Here is a 20,000-nt window from a genome sequence, read left to right on the forward strand (position 1 = left end):
TCGTCGGAGAATTGGTCAATTCCTTTTGGCACGATCACCGTGGCTGAGGGTTTAATGCCACTTTTTTGTGGTAATGAGTTAGCTCAGCCAAGAGTTCGAGTCCCGGTAGCGTAGCTTCTGAATCCATGTCATAAATTCACACACACACACTCATATAATATAGACACACACACATCACATACACACATGAGTTCTGAGCTCTCTTCCAGGAGGGAAATAGCTGTCGATCACGAGTCCAACACGTGATCCAAGACCATGGTGAATCACACGCGCGCGCACACACACACACACACATACACATACAGATATATATATACATATATATACATATATGTGTGTGTGTGTGTGTGTGTGTGTGTGTGTGTGTGTGTGTGTGTGTGTATGTGTGTGTGCGTGTGTGTGCGTGCGTGTGTGTGTACACATATATATACATACATTATATATATATATATATATATATATATATATATATATATATATATATATATATATATACATATATATGAGAGAGAGGCACCAATCAAAGGCAATCGAGTCCTCGAGTAGAAGCGTTACCTATGGGCGTGGTCTCCTCCTTCTCCTCCTGTTCGATGTTCAGAGGCATGGGAAAACTTAAATAAAGGAGGATTTTTGATGCCCTGTCTGGCGCCGTTGTTCAAAGGGCATCAATAATGACCCCAAGAGCAATGGCAGCGTCGTCCAACACTGAATAATGAAGCGACTCTGATCCTAGGCGAGACTCACCGGCAGGGATGGAGTGAGGTGGGCTCCCGGGGTGTGGGGTGAGGTGGTGGTGGTGGTGTGGGGTGAGTGTGGTGGTGGTGTGGGGTAAGGTGGTGTGAGATGGGGTGGTGATTTGGGAATGGAGAGCAGTCATGCTGGTAATTGATCGTAGAAGATGAGAGGTGGAGGTAATATTGGGTTGGAGTGAGGTGACATGGGATGGGGTGAGGTGGGGTGAGGGCTGAGGGAAAGGGAAATGTGTGACAATGATGGTACACGGTGATGGGTAACTATTCCTTCTAGACTCGGTGGCGACCATGGCGGCGAATGGTATGTTGATAAGTGCAATGGTAGTGTAGGTATTGCTGGTGGAAGTGGTGGTAGAGGCTGTGGTGAATGTGATTATGATATTTTTGATGTACACAGAGGTTGTGGTGGTAGTAGTGGTGGCGGGATACAACAATATATACATATATATATATATATATATATATATGTGTGTGTGTGTGTGTGTGTGTGTGTGTGTGTGTGTGTGTGTGTGTGTGTGTACATGTGTATACACACGCATACATATATATATATATACATATATATATTTATGCAAAACCTCAACTCATGAAAATCACTAGGAAAATGATAGACGTATTCACGTATATATATATATATATATATACACATAAATATACAGATATACACGCCCATACATACACACATACGTACGTACATATTGTACATTAAATGTCGCTTTTAAAGAGTACCATCTGATTTCAGCTGTCACCCCACGGAGTCCCGCCCAGCGAGTTCACCGCGGAAATGGTGCGGCTCCACACATCCACGTCCTCTTCAACGGGGAGAGGCACCACGTCGACGCCCCTGGTCAGCAAGAAGTGGCTCGTGGTGCTGATGGTAGTGGTCCTCCTCCTGGGCGAGGTGGCGGAGGCCCGTAAGGGCGGCGGTCGGAGGAGGAAGGGCGGTAGTAAAGGATCTGGGAGCAAATCCATTTTCATCCCCATTGACCCCGCTAGCCGCGCCTACTACGACAATACCAACGTAAGCATCAACAGAGAACGGGTGCTCATCTATGATTGCGCGCTTTCTCATCACACTTATATATTGGAGGGACAAAACGACTGATCAGTTATCCGCCCCCCCCCCTCTCTCTCTCTCTTTTCTATAAAGAGGTAGAGGGAAGGACATCCTGACGTGTGCTCTCACCACATGATCAGAACACACTAAACTATCTCCTCTGTCAATTTATGTTTTGTCCATGTAACTACAGACTGTCCAGATTTCTTTTCAATTTACATTTTACTCTCTTCACTCTTTCTTTTATCATAAGATATACATCGGTCATTTGCATGCTGAAAGCTTCAAGCTGCACCCACTAACAGCTCAAAATATTTACAGTAAAGTGACGGAACTACAATACCAGTAGGGAAATGAGCACAATTCTCTCCAACGCGACAACTTAGCCTTATTTTGGTTCTGACAAAGACCAGACGATTCTATTCATCTGAGAAGACAATCTTGAGTTAAAATGGGTCTTTAGTTGATGAAGGCCTCACTGATATCAATCAATCAATCCATCAGTCAATTTGGTGAGATCAGAGTCTAAGTTGACGATATCTGTCCACTTGTGTTAGAAATGTCCCGAATGTCGACATGACGTCACTGTTAGGCCACGCCCCTCCCCTCCCCGGAGGAGGCAACTTTATGTATGTTTACGTTTTGCGACGAACAGAACTCGAAACAAGTCCCCTTCTTGCAGGGCGCCAAAATCACGAACTGGTCCCACTTCGAGTCTGAGTACATCCTTGGGAGGAAGATAGTCTTTATGTGCTCGGCGGAGGGTCATCCTCGACCCAACATCATGTGGTTCAAGAACGGGATTGAACTCTATGCACACGACTTCCTGCAGGTAAGGGTTAACGTCCCCGCACCCCTATCACCTCTGTGTCCCTGCCTTTCCCTCCCTCTCTCAACTACCCACTTCGTCCCCCATCGCTCCTTCTAGGCTCTACTGTCCAGGCTTCACAAGGATCAAATGTTAGACCCCAGTGTCATGTATTACCATAACTTTCTATGCCCAGTGATTCTTGTGCCTTTCTTCTGGCTAGTGTCATGATCTCCTTGGGGGAGGGGTGGAGGTTTTTGAGCCTCTACCATTTATTCCTTCAGTCCTTTGTACTTACAGACGGTGTTCTTCTATTTTATTTTCTATGCACTGATGTCTTTACAAAACACGTTTGTTTATCAACTCTCTCCCCTCTACGCGTTTACACCGACCGCAGTATGTAGCACCATTTGCCTCCGCCTCAACCGGCAGAAACGTTGAACTAACGGTCCCAGAAAGTGTGAGCGGAGAGCTGTTCTTGATTCACTGATTAGAAGAAACTCAATCGACGGTCGGAAAGTCTCCTTATCCGTGCGTGATGTGAGTATAATTAAGCTGATAGAGAAAATACCTTAGGCGTAATCTGGAGAGCGAGTGTCAGCCCTTGGGGGCTGTACCTACGGATGGACGCGAGGGTGATGATGGGCTTTGGAAACGGATGACACGGGAGATGAAACTTTCCGTGCCTCGTCTCGTAGCATCATTACGTGCGGAGGGATATTTTTGGTCCTTCATGCTGACAAAGGTGGTGGCATGTGTCCAAAATGGTTTGGGCATGACGTTGAAGAAAAGCATTTTGTTGTTTATGCTTTATTCATATGTGAATGTTCGTACCGAAGAAGATTCAAATGCATCTTTCAATGTCAATAACTCTGAGGCTTCCATAACTACTACGTAAATGTCGTCTTCTTCGGTACTCACATTCACATATGAAGAAAGCATAAATAATAAAATGCTTTTCCTCGACGTCACGGTAGACGGTAGATCAGAAACCTACATCACATCAACCTACAAGAAACCCAGACTTTGGTAAATGTCTTTATGCGTCAAGTGAATGCCTCGATCGCTACAAAACTGGAATAATTCGTGTTTTTCTCCATCGTGCCTATAATACAGCCTCAAATTGGCAAACGTTCCATCAAGAAACTAATCGTATCAAACAAACTCTCGTGAACAAGGGTTACCAAAATTCTGAGTTCGACCAACAACTTAACCACTTCATCAGTAAAACGATGGAAAAGCAGGACAAAAACCCACACAATAGCAAACATACACTCTTCTACTGGAAACAAATGTCCATAGCCCACAAAACTGATGAAAGAATATTATGGGATATCACAAGAAAACGTAACATGACCTTATCCAAAAAATAGCATGAAACTAATAATCTACTACAAAAAAAGAAACCTCTTTATGCACAATAACACAGCATCTAAACCACAACCCTTACAGCAATCCAACGTAATTTACGAGTTGAAGTGCAAACAAGAAGACTCTGAGCTCCTAGATAACGTAAAACACATTGGAGCGTCAACTCAAACACTTTTAAGAAGACTTACTATGCATCTATAAAATGGGTCTATCAAACAACACGTAAAAACAGTACACAAAAAAGATATCACTCGACAAGATATAGTGGAGTCTAAAATTATCAGACACCACCAACAAAACAAAAGAAATTTATTCATAGCAGAAACACTCATAATACGAGAAGAACATCCCAACATTAACCAACAGAACACAGGAGAAAAACGTACATTGAGATTATTCACAAACGAACACCAGGTTACCACTCAGAGGCCAACGGACCTTAGATCACACAGAATGTCCTCCCCAAGTGACCTCACCACATACCCCCTCACATATATAAAGCACACACAAATCGTCAATCCATAATTCTTGATAATGCGCAATGAGTGCAATTACGGAGGTCTCCTCCATACACTTCCAAAACTCCTTAGAGAGGGCTTGATCAGTAAAGAACTTTCCGATTTATTCAATAGAATATGCCTTCAAGAAAAGCTGCTACCTAGTTACTCACATACATATATACATACATACATATATGTATATATATATATATATATATGCTCAGGCATATCATAACTTTGGACTAAAAATTAACATACTCAAGACAAAAGCCTTTGCCCAACCTCTCCTGGAGAAATGATGGAAGAACCAAAATTTTCTATCGATCATCAGCAACTTGAAGTTGTCAACTCGTTCCCAAACTTAGGAAGCATTCTATCTTCAGTTAGGAAGTCAGACTGAGATATCGACAATACAACCTAGGTACCATATGCCGCATTTGGAAAACTACGAACCGGAGTCTTCAACAACAGAGACTTCAACTTTCAAACAAAACTTCTGGTTTACCATGTCATTGTCATCTCCACCTTATTCCATGGGAGTGAAACATGAAACCTTTATTGCAAAGACATAAAAAACTTGAGCGTTTCAAACAAAGCAAATTATGCTCCATCCTTTATATAAATTGAAAAGAGAGAATTACAAACAACCAAGTACTTGAAAAAGTAGAACTGGCAACTATTGCTGGGCACCGCTTAAGATGGACCGGCCATGTTCTCAGGATGGATACATCGGCTACCAAGGATTCTCCTCTATAACGAGCCCCATCTGGAACAAAGCCTCGTGGAAACCCTGTTTGCACATATAAAGATAAACTTAAATCAACAGTAAAACAATGTAAAATCGACACCAATTCATGGGAAACTGTTGCCCTAGACCGGAAGACTTGGAGGGAGAAAATCAAAGCTAGAATACTTAGACTTGTGAGGAACCGTATCAACCAAGCTGAAGAAAAGAGAAGTGAGAATAGAACGCCTCATCCTACCCAGACTAGATACTACCTTTAGGTGCAATATCTGCCCTAAGATGTTCCACGGACGCCTGGGGTTAGTGACCCATGCAAGACAGAAATATCAAGGCGGAAGGAGGTGGAGAGATTCTGTGACATAAGCTCACACGACATAAGCTCACAAGACAAAAACTCACACTCAATGGAAAAAAACATCAAAAAAATAAAATTTTCTTTTCTTTATTAAATTACTTTTCATAAATTTTCTTTATCAAATTACTTTTTCATGTCATATATACAAACATCAAACTGAACAAATACACAATAAGATATTGGAAATATTCATTCCAATTTGATGCAGTGGTCCACAGCACTAAGGAAGTCCTCAACAGACCTACGCCCAGCTACTAGCCACCTATAAGCATGGAAAATACTACTGCGGTTGCGTGTCTTCACTAAAAATGATTGTATATCATCTACAAGAGTTCTTCCTTCTAGTAACACATATATGGTTTGGATAACTATGGAGGACTTCCTTAGTGCTGTAGGTCACTGCATCAGATTGGAGTGAATATTTCTAATCTCTAATTTATGTATGTATTATATAAAAAGCAATTTGATAAAGAGAATATGAAACGTATGAGTTTTGGTATGATATAAAAAATCAATGTAATAAAGAAAATATACAAAAATTAAGAGCTTTTGACGTTGTTTCCTTCAAGGGTGTGAGCTTTTGTCTTGTGAGTTTTTGTCTTATGAGCTATGTCCGTGCACCAGGTGAAATATGAGAGATATCGGACTTCATTGCTCGGACTACGAGCTCACCGACGACTACACACACACACACACATATATATATATATATATATATATATATATATATATATATATATATATACATATATATATACATATATATATATATATATATGCAATATCACCACTTGTAGACACTAAGCACTTTTGTGTATTTACATCTTCAGACAAAGTAAGTCAGATACACAGGCATAGGGAAAAACGGCAGGGGGAAAGGGAGGAATGTACAAGAGTAATGAAGTGCATGACTTAACCTTCCTCGCTTAGATCTGACTACATATGGTTCAATCTGACGGATACTTTTTGATCAACTCGTCAAGAACTGACCATACTTGAAATGTACATAGCTCAGATTTACACTTCTATCATAGATAAAAGTAAATATGATAAAAAGCACACGATCTCTTACAAGATGAATATACATATTGTGAACTTAACAAAGATCTTGGTGATGCTGTAAATAAGAACTTCCATAAACAACTAAGAAAATTACTGAAATGTAGAGAAGACTTAGTTAAAAAAAAATTCTCCACAGAATCCTTGAACATCATACATATATGGGTTCATTAAAACTCATATGCCATACCAGCCCATTCGGCTCACTATAGGCTCAGTAGGCCCTGTGAGTTATAAGTTTTCTAAATGGTTTGTCTCACATTTTTCTCACGTAACAGTTACCATTTGACTTTTTATATTCAGAATAATGGAGACCTGGTTCACAAGATTAAATCTCTCAATAATGACTGTCCTTACAGATTAGCTAGTTTCGATGTTACAGGGCTCTTTCCTAATGTTCCAGTTCAAGATGTTTTAAACTTTCTTCCAAATATTTTGGCTAAAAGTACTGATGGTATCCTTGCAAGAATTGTGTCGATTTAATAAGTTTGTGTGTAAATAATTCTTCTTTTGTTTTACACACACAAGTTCGGGATGGCGATGAGGAATCCACTATCGCCTATCTTGGCGAACATTTACATGAAATATTTTGAGACATACTTATGAACATCTATCAAAGAGGAAGTTATTTGGTTCAGATGTGTAGACGATATTCTATGTTTCTGGCCCCATCACTTATCCATTAGTAAACTCCTCCTTAAAAACTCACTGGTCCCCTCCTTCATTTTCACTCTTAAGGTAGAAAGCATAGTCTGCCCTTCTTTGATGTTATCAAATATAATGAAATATTAAAAACAAAAGTTTATAGAAAACCACCCAACATTCTTTCATATGTTCACTATTACTCTAATCGCTATATCAATGTCACAGGAACTGTCTTTATTTCCATGTACTTGAGAGCTTACAGAATTTCAGACCCGATTTTTTAGATGAAACAAGAACTATCCTGAACATTGGAAAAAAATATAAAACATCCCCTCCATATTCATAACCAATGTCACAATACCACTAAGAAGAAAAAAATGCAGAGCATATATTGATGAACAAGAAATCACGATAGCCTTAGGGCATTTATTCTTCCTTTCAATGAAAATTTTCTTGGTGTTGTAAACCTCCTTAAGAAATTATATCCCAAAGTAATATTTACATCAAAACAACCCTCATCAAGAACAGCCCGCCTACCAACAACGGGTTTATGTATAAAATTCTTGCAAAGATTATAACAAGTTTTGTATTGGACAAACTGAAATCTTAGAAACAAGGATTCCCCCTCATATATATAGTGTGAGATCTGCCAAGGAAACAATCCTTTACTTCAACAGACAGCATTAAACAAGCATCAAATTGATTGGTCCAGGGCATCAATCGTAGTAAAGTCAAGGATTTTGCCTGAGAGAAATGTAATCGAACCAAGTTTAATCTCAGGCACATATCATAGAAATGTAAACTTGATCTATGGTCATTTCCAATTTGGCCAGTTATTAACCGCGTAGGTGATTAAAAAGTATCCGCCAGATTGAACCATATGTAGTCAGGTCAAAGCGAGGAAAGTAAAGTCATGTACCACATTAATCTTTTGTACATTCTTCCCTTCCCTTTGCTGTTTCCTCCTATGTCCGTGTTTCTTCTTTTTTATGTATACAACCATACTTGTATCTGTCTTTGAAGATGTAAATACACGAAAGTACTTATTGTCTACAATTTTCTCTTTTCCTGTGGTGAAATTGCATAATTCATTTCACGCTGATGTAAAAATCCTGCTGTGTCTTGCTGCATTGCTTCTGACACGGAGCGGTGGGCAGGATGTAAGGGTGGCCTGACGGCTGTGAGGAGCTGGGATGGGAGGGTGGAGGAGGTGGTGGTGAGGAGTGGAATGGGTGGGACAGGGTACATATATATATATATATATATATATATATATATATATATATATATATATATATATATATATATATATATATATATACATATATATATATATATATATACATATATATATACATATATATACATATATATATATATATACATATATATGTAATATATATATATATATATATATATATATATCCATAAAATACACATACATAAATATACCAAAGGGTTTTTTTCTTCCTTATAAGGGAGGTAGCCAAAAAACAAAGGCATAAAAACCCCTCCAACCCATTCCATCCCTATAACACTCCACTCCCCTCCACCCTCTTCCCTCCCTCGTATCTTGACACCTCCTGGATGACGGGTCATCCCTGCATCTCGCTCACGATATATATATATATATATATATATATATATATACACATACATATATATATACATATCAATCAAGCAGTCAATCAGCCATCCTGAGTCCACTGCTGGACAAAGGCCTCGTTTCATAGCATTCCACGGCTCACACGGCTGCGCCAACCTCTGCCACGTCACTCCTGCAAACTTCTCTACCTGGTATCTCCACCTTCTGTCTGGTCTCCTTGCACGCTTCCCATCTCGCGATGTCCACTCAGTGACACACTTTCTCCATCGCTCATCAGTCGTTCGCGCTAACTTACCTGCTCGATTCCACTTCCTCCCTTTCACCGCCTCCATAATATCTTTCACTCCAGTCTCCTCTCTCATCCAACTTACTCTCTTTCGGTCTTTCAGCGTTATTTCCACTATTGATCTCTCCATTCTCCTCTGTGCACTCCTTAGTTTTGTCTCCATCGCCTTCGTCAGTTTTCAAGTCTCACATCCGTAGATGATTGCTAGCAGTATACAGTAGGGTGTAGCATCGATAAACAAATTTCAGCAAATCAACATACACATTTCGAGCTTTTTACACTTGAGTACACATATTTCAAAGGTAAAAAAAAGAGAGAAAAATATTTGGAACACCCCTTTTTTGAGCTCAAATCTAATTTTCTTTCTCGAGCCAGAAATATATACACCATCAGAGTTGTTCTTTTGTTGTTATAAGTGCTCCTAAATATATTAGAGTTAATTTGAAACTGAAGGATAATGACAAACAAGTGAGGAGTTCTACTTTTATTAGCTAACTGATACATACCATCTATCCACTGATACATTAAAATCGTGCTTTGTCTTAAACGATGGCATGAAGTCATGGATTTTTAATACCGCACGAATGTAGCCATCTCTTGTTTTTTGCCATAAACTTCGCCAAAAGCTTCCGTCGCCATTTGCACACACCGCCTCGCACCTTGAGAGTGGCATGGAATGTCAATAGAGAGTGTCTCGTCGACAATAATTTCCAGGTCCGCATTGCAAGTGGTGTCTCAAACCTGCATTCCTCTTCAGAAGGAAGTAGATCTGTTAGGTTCTTAGCAGTCTTATCTATTTTTGGCGGTCTGAAATCACGTATCTCTTCCTCATACACAGTAACTTCTCTGATCTTCTTGATTCTGTCAATGCCTAATTTCCCCGTTCTTCTGACCAACCTCTGCCAGCATTGCCAAAACAACGTTCTCAGGATGGGCCCAGTAGGAATTCCTTTGGATTGTTTGCCATGCTATGGCTTGACTGGCAGGCTGAAGTATTTGCAGAGGATTTATCTGTTCCAGGAGATATTTAGATCCTTCAGCGCATTTCGGAGAGAATTTGATGTGAAACCAGATGGGTCCATAATAACAAACGACAAACCTGTGAGGACATACAAATTATCATTCTGATGGTAGTGGTGATCCATTTTGCATGTGATATTGGCCCTGGTTTCATATGTAGATTATCGTCAATTATGCCACTTCTAATAGCCCTGATAATTCCGTACAGGTAAGCTTGGTCCCGACTAAGCTTATTCACATCTACATCTGGAAGAGGAGCTCCTTTAGCCATACACTGAGAGCCATTTGGTAGAGTTTCACAGGTGGATAAGGCTTTACCAAGTGATCCTTTCCATTGAGTTCCACTTTCTGTTGGACCAATATATTTCCTGCACAGGTGCCTCAAAAGAAGCTCATTTAGATGCAAGCTGCAGATGATCCACTGTAAAGGACGATGTAATTGACAGTCCAACCCTCTTATGGCTCTCTTCTTGTAGCCAGTATTAGTTGCCGTCCTGCCATCTCCCACTACCTTTATCTCATATTCAATATAAATTTCAAGCCATTTCATCAGTCCATCTGTAATACCTGCACCTGTTCCTCGTTCAATAGTTAGATTATCTAAATATATATATATATATATATATATATATATATATACACATATACACACATATATGTGTATATATGTAGGTAGACTGGTAACTGTCGTCATTAACCTTCTTTTCTACTAAAGCGTCAATAGCATTATCGGTAGAGTGGTCGTCCGGCACTACAACTGGACAGGGATCGATCCTAGCGACAGCCGGGATGATTATCTGTACGATTTCACCGTGACGAGTGATTTACTCCGAGTTAGTTACAAGGGCGAAGCGATTAAAGGTTTCGGTCCAACTCTACTGTTCGTAGCGAGCGGGCTCGGGAGCTTCGTGAATAGAAGTTTAATGACGGCGGTCAGCAGTCTACCTTCACTCATGGCTACTGATAAAGAGATCAGGTTGAACGTTTTTAAAGCCTCAATAGCGTTATCGGTAGAGCGGTCGTCTGGCACTACGCCAGGCCTGTGATCGATCCCAGCCTCAGCCGGGATGATTATATATATGTGTGTATGTGTGCATATATATATATATATATATATATATATATAAATATATATATACACATATATATGCTGGGACATTGTGGCAATTTGATGAAGGTGGAAAAAGAAGTCACGGGTCTAGTTCCGAGTTTCTGAGTTTATTTCTGACCGGTTTCGCTCTATGCTTCTTCAGAGGAATGTGGCTTCACTTCCTCTGAAGCAGCATAGAGCGAAACCGGTCAGAAATAAACTCAGAAACTCGGAACTAGACCCGTGACTTCTTTTTCCACTTTCATATATATATATATATATATATATATATATATATATATATATATATATATATATATATATATATATATATATATATACACACATATATACATATACATATATATATATATATATATATATATATATATCCACATGCACACGGGCATGTATGATTTTTTTTTCCAACCTGGAACACATTGACATACTTTATAAATTTCGTTCAGACTAATAGACGATTTGATCACACCGTATGCATACTTATATACATGTATGATTCACCAGTGGCCATAAATGACGTGCTGGACTCGTGATGAAGGTTTATATAGCCCGTTCTAAGAGTGATGTTTTGACCTTGCACACACACACACACACACACACACACACAAACACACACACACACACACTCTGAGCTCTCTTCCCGGAGGGAAATATCTGTTGATCACGAGTCCAACACGTGATCCAAGACCAAGGTGAATAACGCACACATATACTCACACACGCAAACTATACCCTTGATTAAGGGACCAGTAATAGTTTGTATCACTGAAAGCTTTCTACTCCGGAAGCATGGCGTTCACTCAGGACCTCACATATTAAAGTCTACGGCTCTAACCACTACACCTGCAAGCTGTTACGTTATGCCGTGTTGCTGTCCTGATTCCCTCTCCACCCCTGAAGAATAAAATCGCCGGTGGCAATGAATTCGATGAAAACATGAAGGGGGTTGCTAAGGGAGGTGGACTGAACGGGAAGGGAGAGGACAGAAGCAAGTGATGCATATTGAGTAGGTCCTCATTAACCATCAAAATTACTTCGAGCGAAAATTAATAAGATTATATAAACTATTGCGCAAGGTTCGAGGGGAGAGCTCCATGTATTTAAAACACTGTGTGACATACAGTCATGTGCCTTAATAAATTGTGGTGTGTGTGTGTGTGTGTGTGTGTGTGTGTGTGTGTGTGTGTGTGTGTGTGTGTGTGTGTGTGTGTGTGTGTGTGTGTGTGTGTGTGTGTGTGCGTAATTCACCAGTCTTGGATCACATGTCGGAAGTATTGATCGACAGCTATTACCCTCCCGGATAAGAGCTCACAACTCATTATAACTCGATCTATGGGTATCGCTGTGATGTTACACACACACACACACACACACACACACACACACACACATACACGCACACACACACACACACACACACACACACACACACACACACACACACACACACACACTCACTCGGTGGCGTGGTTGATAGAGTGCTGGTTGGGAAGTACGGTGGTGCTCGCAGTACCCAGTTCGAATCCTGCCCAGGGCCGAAATTATTTCGGTATCGCTGTGCTTCGGGTCGTTACTCTGACTCTCGTGGGCGGGGAGTTGGGTGTGTGTGTGTGTGAAAGGTCATAGCATTACCCATAGATCGGTCATACGAGCTCTGAGCTCTCTTTCGGGAGGGAAATAGCTGTCGATCACGAGTCCAACACGTGATCCAAAAGACCAAGGTGAATACACTCTTCTCATTTTCGTCTATTTCTGGTATTAAAATGTAATTGAAAAAGCGCCCGGCAGTTCCAATTCCATTTCCAACTTTAAATAGAGAAAGAAGCGCATACTGAGAAAAAAAAAGTCCATCGACATTTCACAGGAGAATGAACCGTTACAGTTTCAGTCACGTATAGAAACGAGAAACAGTTTCTTCCTTAGTAACGTAATCACTGCGAAAGGATTCTTTTTCTTCCCTTTTTTATTTCTATTTTACGTAGTTTGTTACAAGAAACCCAATTCGCAAAATGTCGATAAACTTGTGTTATCAAGTGTACCCGTCGTTATATTTACAATGATTTCCAACTCAGTGGGGCACCACGCCATTGCAGGACCAATCAACGGTCCATTCTGTAAAGCAAACTCTCCATTCTGGCTCCCACTCACTCCTTTTCTCAACTCTTGTCATGCAAACTTACCACACATCCCACTCTGGACTTCGGTCCACTCTTGTCATGCACACTTTCCCATGAATTCAACTCTGGTCCTCTACTCTCCCATTCTGTAATGCAAACTTCCAATGTATTCTACTCTTCTCCTCTACCTACTCATTTCTTTTAATCCATTCTACCTTGCATACTTCCAATGCATTTCAAACTGATCTCCGATTCACTCCTTCTATTCTCTACCCTGTTATGCAAACTCCCCATGCATTCCCTTCCGGTTCCCTACCCAGTATTTCATTTCTCGTCTTTGTCATGCACACCCTCTATGCAGTCCACTAAGCCCCAAACCTACTCTTTCTTTTCTCGTTTGTGTCATGCAAACTCTCCATGCATTCTACTCACCCCCAAGCCTACTCTTTCTTTTCTCGTCTTTGTCATGCAAGCCCTCTATGCATTCCACTCAGCCCCAAACCTATTCTTTCTTTTCTCGTTTGTGTCATGCAAACTCTCCATGCATTCTACTCCCGACCCTGAACCTTCTCTTTCTTCTCTCATTCCAGTCATGCAAACTCTCCACGCATTCCACTCGCAGCCCCAAACCAAAATTTTATTCATTTGGCGGTGAAGGAAGACTCGTTCACTCACTCTGTTTCTGTCCCTTGCAGGTGCACGAGTGGTTCGAGGGGGAGAAGATAATCAAGAGCAAGATGGAGATCGACCCGGCAACACAGATGGACGCAGGTTACTACGAGTGTCAAGCCAACAACAAATACGCCGTCGATACCAAAGGGTTTAGGACCGACTACCTCATCTTCTTCGACTGAGGACCAGACATCCCAGAGGCCAGGCCTCGAGTGCCACCGTTACCAGCGTCTTATTCTTTAGCGTCTTAATTTCACTCCTTGTTAGGTTGTCACACTGGATGATGACCCGGCCCATCCCATCCGGCTGACACGCACCACCGAAACGCGACTCCCAGCCCTGCACAGGGCAAGCACGTAGGTGATCCGGAAAGAAGCGCTTGGGGCGTTGTCCTTCAGGTCATCTCAAGACACCCTACACCTCCCTCTCCCATTCACTGTCCATCGCCACCTGCCTCCCTCTCTTCCTCTTCCTCCTCCACATCCCCCCTGCTATCCATTTACCTCACCCTACCCCGTCCGTCTTGTCCTTCAGTGGCTACGAAGCGTCTTCGATTTTTCCCTCGAGGGTTTTGCGAAGAACCCTAAGGAGCTGTGATCTTGCGGGTCGCACAAGAGACACATTTAAAACACACACACACACACACACACACACGAACAAAAACAATTTAAGCACATGAAATACACGCAAGGCACGCACAATTGTATAACTGAACGCACGTAAAAACACACGCACGCAAGCACACGTATAGAACAGTTACACGCGCGTTCACAGGCACACGGCGAACACCATCGCCCCCACCAACCTATATACAATACTTGTCGCGCACGTAATACTTGGTATGTACTTGGTACTTGTCACGCACGTGATACGTGGTTCTTGCGGCGCACGTCACAACTGGTGTGTGGCACTCGCACCCATATACTTGGTGTGTACTTGGTAACTGTTCCACACGTAATAATTGGTGTGGACTTAAGTCCTGGTACACGTAAATGATGGTGCACAACAGGATAACTCCGCTGGCGTTCTGTCGGCGCGAAGGAGAATAAGACCGAGACTTGCAAGTTAGCGTGCAACTCTGCTCCAGAGGGCAATGGTTAACTCGTCCCCCACTCCCAGTACTAACAATACCCTCCTCCTTCACCCCAAAATTCAGTTTCCGTCGCTGTCCGATTCCAGGAGCGAAAGAGGTCAGTCAGCTGATGACGTCAAGTCGCCTGACGATAGAGGAATCAAACCCTGCCCACTTCTCTCTTCCTCTCTCTCTTTTCCTTTCCCTCACTCATTAATTTTTTTTTTCTCTATAGCTTACCCCCTCTTTGCTTTCCGCCTCGTCTTCCTTCTCCTCCCACGTTTTCTTCTCGTCATTCTTCTCCTTTTCATTACTCTTCTACTTCTATCTCTTTTTCAATCCGCCCCAACTGGACAGACAAGACCAACTTTCGTGCAAGTCAAGATGGCTCTCCGCCGCCACCCACGCCCTCTGAGAGCAAAACCAAGTACTCAAAATTCTGCAGTAGCAGTTGTGCAGTCCTCCCTCCGCTGACGAGACGTCCTCGTAGGATAACCCGAGTCCTCGAAAGGTACCTTGCTGAGGAAAACACAAGTGTCAAGTAGGAGGTCCAGTCCTCTTGGATAGGTAGAGTAGAGCATTATTGGTACTCTCCACACCACCACGCAGGGCACTTAGCTAAAGTCAACACCATCACCACTGCTTAGAAGACTCTGGAAAGCCATTCGTGCATACCACACCAAGTCAACTTAGGTCAGCCTAAGTCGTTCCCACGATAGTATTCACCTGCCCAAGCTTGCAGTGCTTGAGCCGAGTCGTCATTCCGCGGCTACGACCTGCAACAATACAAACCAAACCCTCTCTCTCTCTCTCTCTCTCTCTCTCTCTCTCTCTCTCTCTCTCTCTCTCTCTCTCTCTCTCTCTCTCTCTCTCTAACTCTACTGTTTCAGACCGGTTCAACAATGCATTCTCTAAATAGTCTAACCTTCTGCTCTCCATCGGCCTAGTTAAGCCCTCTAGTCCACCATGGTGGAGAAGCAGTGTAGTATTTCTTTAAAGCTAAATCCAGTTATACTCGGTACAAATTAACTTGACGCACAAGCCCCACCCCCTTACTCCTTTCGCCTGGGAAACATTCCCGTGACGGAAGGCCAGGCAGGGAGTGGAGGGTCAGCTGCTTCTTCCGGTCACGGGAGGCGGGTCTTGTACCTCGAGGTAATGTCCACCCAAGAGACGTTCAGTCTCAGCCCAGCCACACTTTCGGGGACATCTTGTGGTGCGCCCCTGCCCTCACTGTGGTTCAATCCGTACCACCTTATACACATATATGATTAATCTTAATGATAAGGAAGTTTTATTACTGAGTTAGACATAGGTTAAGGGAATATCATCCACAGCAAACGTCAACTTGCGCAACAAACGTCAAGTGACCGAGTGGACGGTGAATATGGTCCTTCACCGAAGAGGGAGAAGGTTCTTGCTTCTCAGTTCCTCCACATCTCTTTATGATCTCCAACACACTATACCTGTCAACGCCAACAGAATCTCCCTACAGACTCCAACAAAACATCTCTACTACCTCCAATACCCCCGCCCCCTCCGTTCCCCTGACCTCTAAGAGCCCCTCCTAAACATGTACCTCTTCTTGGAGTCTTCTCACACTTCCACCTAACTCCACCACATCCACTACCACTTCCACTATCCTTAATCATCCCGCAACACTTCCATCTATTCCCCCCCCCCTTCTTCCCCTCCATAAAACACATACACACACACACACACACACACACACACACACACACACACACTTCCTCTTTCCTAATCCCTACGACCAATCTGCCGTCTTCATTACCCATCCCTAGCCTCCTCCTCTTTCACACCACCACCTCCTCCTCCTTCTCCTCTTCCTCCACTCGCCCTGAACAAGGTGCCGGCAGAGACCGTATCTGACGAATTACTTCTTCTGCAGCACCGGGAGCATCTGTTGCTAATGATGCAACTAAGGCTCCTTAGCAGGCAGCGAGCCGCTGAGCTGGTGGCTGAGTTGGCGAATGTGAATTTTGTATGCCATCCTCCAGATGGCAGAATTATCTTTAGAAATTTGGAAAACACAAAGAAGATTAACTCAGAATGCTGTCGCTTTCAATTGCACACCGATTCAAGAGAACCTGCTCTATTTTTTCATGAACACGAAGCACACACACACACACACACACACACACACACACACACACACACACAAACAAACACACACGCACACATACACACACACGTACATATATATAGGGCAGTTAATACAAAGGATTGGCAGATGTCAGACCTTGTTCAATACGGTGGCGCACGTTTCTACACTTCTTCTCTAGAGGACTTTATTCAGACGAGGGCTCGACACTTCGAAAGAAGGGTCTCGATTGCCCACCAAGTTTGGCCCCAAGTCCAGCCCCTCGGCTGAATAAAACTGCCTGGCGTCAGCCGGGACAGAAAGATTCGTAGCGTATGTTACAGTGTTACTGAAAACAGTACTTTCGCGCTGCACCAGCGTGCCTCATGTAGGCTCAGTCGCTGCTGCTGTATCAGCCGTTCGTACCGGCAGATGTTTCTCTGCAGGTCTTGTAGTTGCCATCCATCGCGATAGAGTCCTCGAGGATACAGACGTGGGTCGATTACTGGCAGCGAAACACAAGTCTCCACCGCCGCCTTTCGGTCACCCAACTGCTGGGACTTGACTCCGAGGTGACCCCTTCCTTGAGCTGCAAAGAAATCTGTCGATGCGGCGGCAGTGCCTGCCTGTCTGTCTGCCCACTGGGAGTGGCACCAGCTGCAGCGCCACCTGGGACCCAGCCAGCCTGTCAGCCAGTCGGTGATCCCCAACTCTCTCTTGCTGTAGCGCGGTTACAGCTTAGAATAATATTACTGCTTCCTATAGGGAGCTGCACCGTGGACACACAATGTGGATTCAACCATTATTCTCAATGGGTCGTAGTCCTCAAATTAAGAACTCTCGAAGCAGCTGCACAAGAGTTCCATTTCCCTTCCCGGAAGTTCAGCCGCCATCGTTCTCTCTCTCTCTCTCTCTCTCTCTCCTCCCAAGCCACCACCACCCGCTGCAGGCCACACCCATCCGAGGATCACAAGTGTCCTCTCCTCCTCCTCCTCCTTCTCTTCCTCCTCCTGCCGAGACAATGAGTGGTTTAAAATGACCTTCCACAAGGGGGGAAAACTGGGACTGCATTCACAAACAAGAACGGCCCCACGTAACTGTTCTTAAAAGTAATGGGATTTCATATTTCAATTTTCATTTTTAGAGAAAGTAGCCGGGAGTGTCAAGTGTCCTCACGTTTTTCTTCCCCCAAAAGATTAAGCTACCAGAAATTCACTACAAATTACCGTCCCAAAAATTGGGTTGCCTATACTTTAAAGACGCCATTTTGTGGATTAAGATTTGTTTGTGGATCTAGAACAGTGGTTCTCAACCTAAGCAAAGTAATGAGGCCAACAAGGAAAAATTATTTGGGAGTTGGTGGAAGCCAGATGTTGGGTAACCAGCAGCGTTCCATAAGCCTTGGGTCCTGTGGGCACACAAGCCGGAAATCACTTCGCCCCTTGGAACTGATGACGACCTTTCGTGTCATTATTGTGGGTGTCGTCACACGATTTTAGTCCCTTTTGGTCTCGAAACCCTTTAGGGGTTAAGAAATAGAACTGAATAAACGTGGCACGCGTTAAGAATCGGCGTAACAGCCGAAATCAACCCATACGCAGTTTAAACCCAGGTATTGTTTGGAATAGGCAAGAGTATACCACGTGGGATAAACTGCCTTAGGCTAAACTACACCTGGAGTATAAATCAGCCTATACCAGACTATGGCCCACTACGCCAGAATATACCTCTCGTGTACAGAGATCTTGATTGTATTTACAGAGTGTATTCACTCACTAATATTTACAAACTGATAAAACGTTGGTTATAGGACATCAATGTACACAATGTGTTCACTTGCTAACAGATAAAACATTTGTCATAAGACTTCAGTGTTCAAAATCTAATGCTGCACTATATTCAGTTATGGTTACCTCTTACGATTTAAGTCAGTTAGCTTTCTCACTTACATGACACAGCTGAAACTCCAATAATTTGTCGAACAATTAAGTAATTCCTGCGTAAATACAATAAAAACTTCTTTGCACATGAGGGATATATTCTGGCCAAGAGGGGTATATTATGACCAAGGACAATTCGTACCCAGGGGTATGATTTGTCCTAGGGCATAAAATAACCGGGGTATATTCTATCCTAGGCCACTTTAAACCCGAGTACAGTCTAGACTGATGGCATACTATGGCCTGTTACAATGGTATGAGAACCGCTGGCCTAGAACCTTGTTCTGATCGACCTCACCAACCAATGAGTCGTCAGCAGACTGCGAACCCCACCCCCGAACACCAACAGCACTTCTGTTGCCCAACGAAGTTCTGCCAGACACGATGTAGAAGTAGACCTGTAGACTATAATCCATTCTCCTCGCGCTATATCTCGTACTTCAGTCACTAGACTATCGATGCTCACCTATCAGTCGCATCTTATATATTTTGTAATCGATATACCCTGTCTCTTGTGAAGATTGTCTGCAGGTAACCAACCCTGACCTATGCGCACAATATTCAAGTCTATATGAATGTAGGCAAAAATAATAATGATTATCTGTATATATGTATATGTATATATATATATATATACATATATATATATATATATATATATATATATATATATGTGTGTGTGTGTGTGTGTGTGTGTGTATGTGCGTATACACACACACACACACACACACACACACACACACACACACACACACATATATATATATATATATATATATATAT

The 20,000-nt window shown here is 42.6% G+C and overlaps 2 protein-coding genes across 3 annotated transcripts in view; one reads left to right on the forward strand and one right to left on the reverse strand.

The window, feature by feature from the left end:
- Positions 1-20,000, reverse strand: part of Plod (procollagen lysyl hydroxylase) — a 550,148-nt gene that overhangs the window by 330,662 nt on the left and 199,486 nt on the right. The window lies entirely within an intron of this gene.
- The window catches only part of LOC143028298 (immunoglobulin domain-containing protein oig-4-like), a 120,539-nt gene that overhangs the window by 97,330 nt on the left and 3,209 nt on the right, over positions 1-20,000 (forward strand). For both annotated transcript variants that reach the window (XM_076190173.1, XM_076190174.1), the window contains exons 2-4: positions 1,495-1,773; positions 2,492-2,641; positions 14,128-20,000. The exon at positions 14,128-20,000 is cut by the window's right edge and continues 3,209 nt beyond it. In XM_076190173.1, the coding sequence (XP_076046288.1) occupies positions 1,537-1,773; positions 2,492-2,641; positions 14,128-14,286 (546 nt within the window). In that variant the 5' untranslated portion in view covers positions 1,495-1,536 and the 3' untranslated portion in view covers positions 14,287-20,000. The remainder of the gene's footprint in view (positions 1-1,494; positions 1,774-2,491; positions 2,642-14,127) is intronic.

The sequence above is a fragment of the Oratosquilla oratoria genome, chromosome 9 (assembly GCF_046742065.1).
Source record: "Oratosquilla oratoria isolate Oo_2021 chromosome 9, ASM4674206v1, whole genome shotgun sequence".
Lineage (NCBI taxonomy): Eukaryota > Metazoa > Arthropoda > Malacostraca > Stomatopoda > Squillidae > Oratosquilla > Oratosquilla oratoria.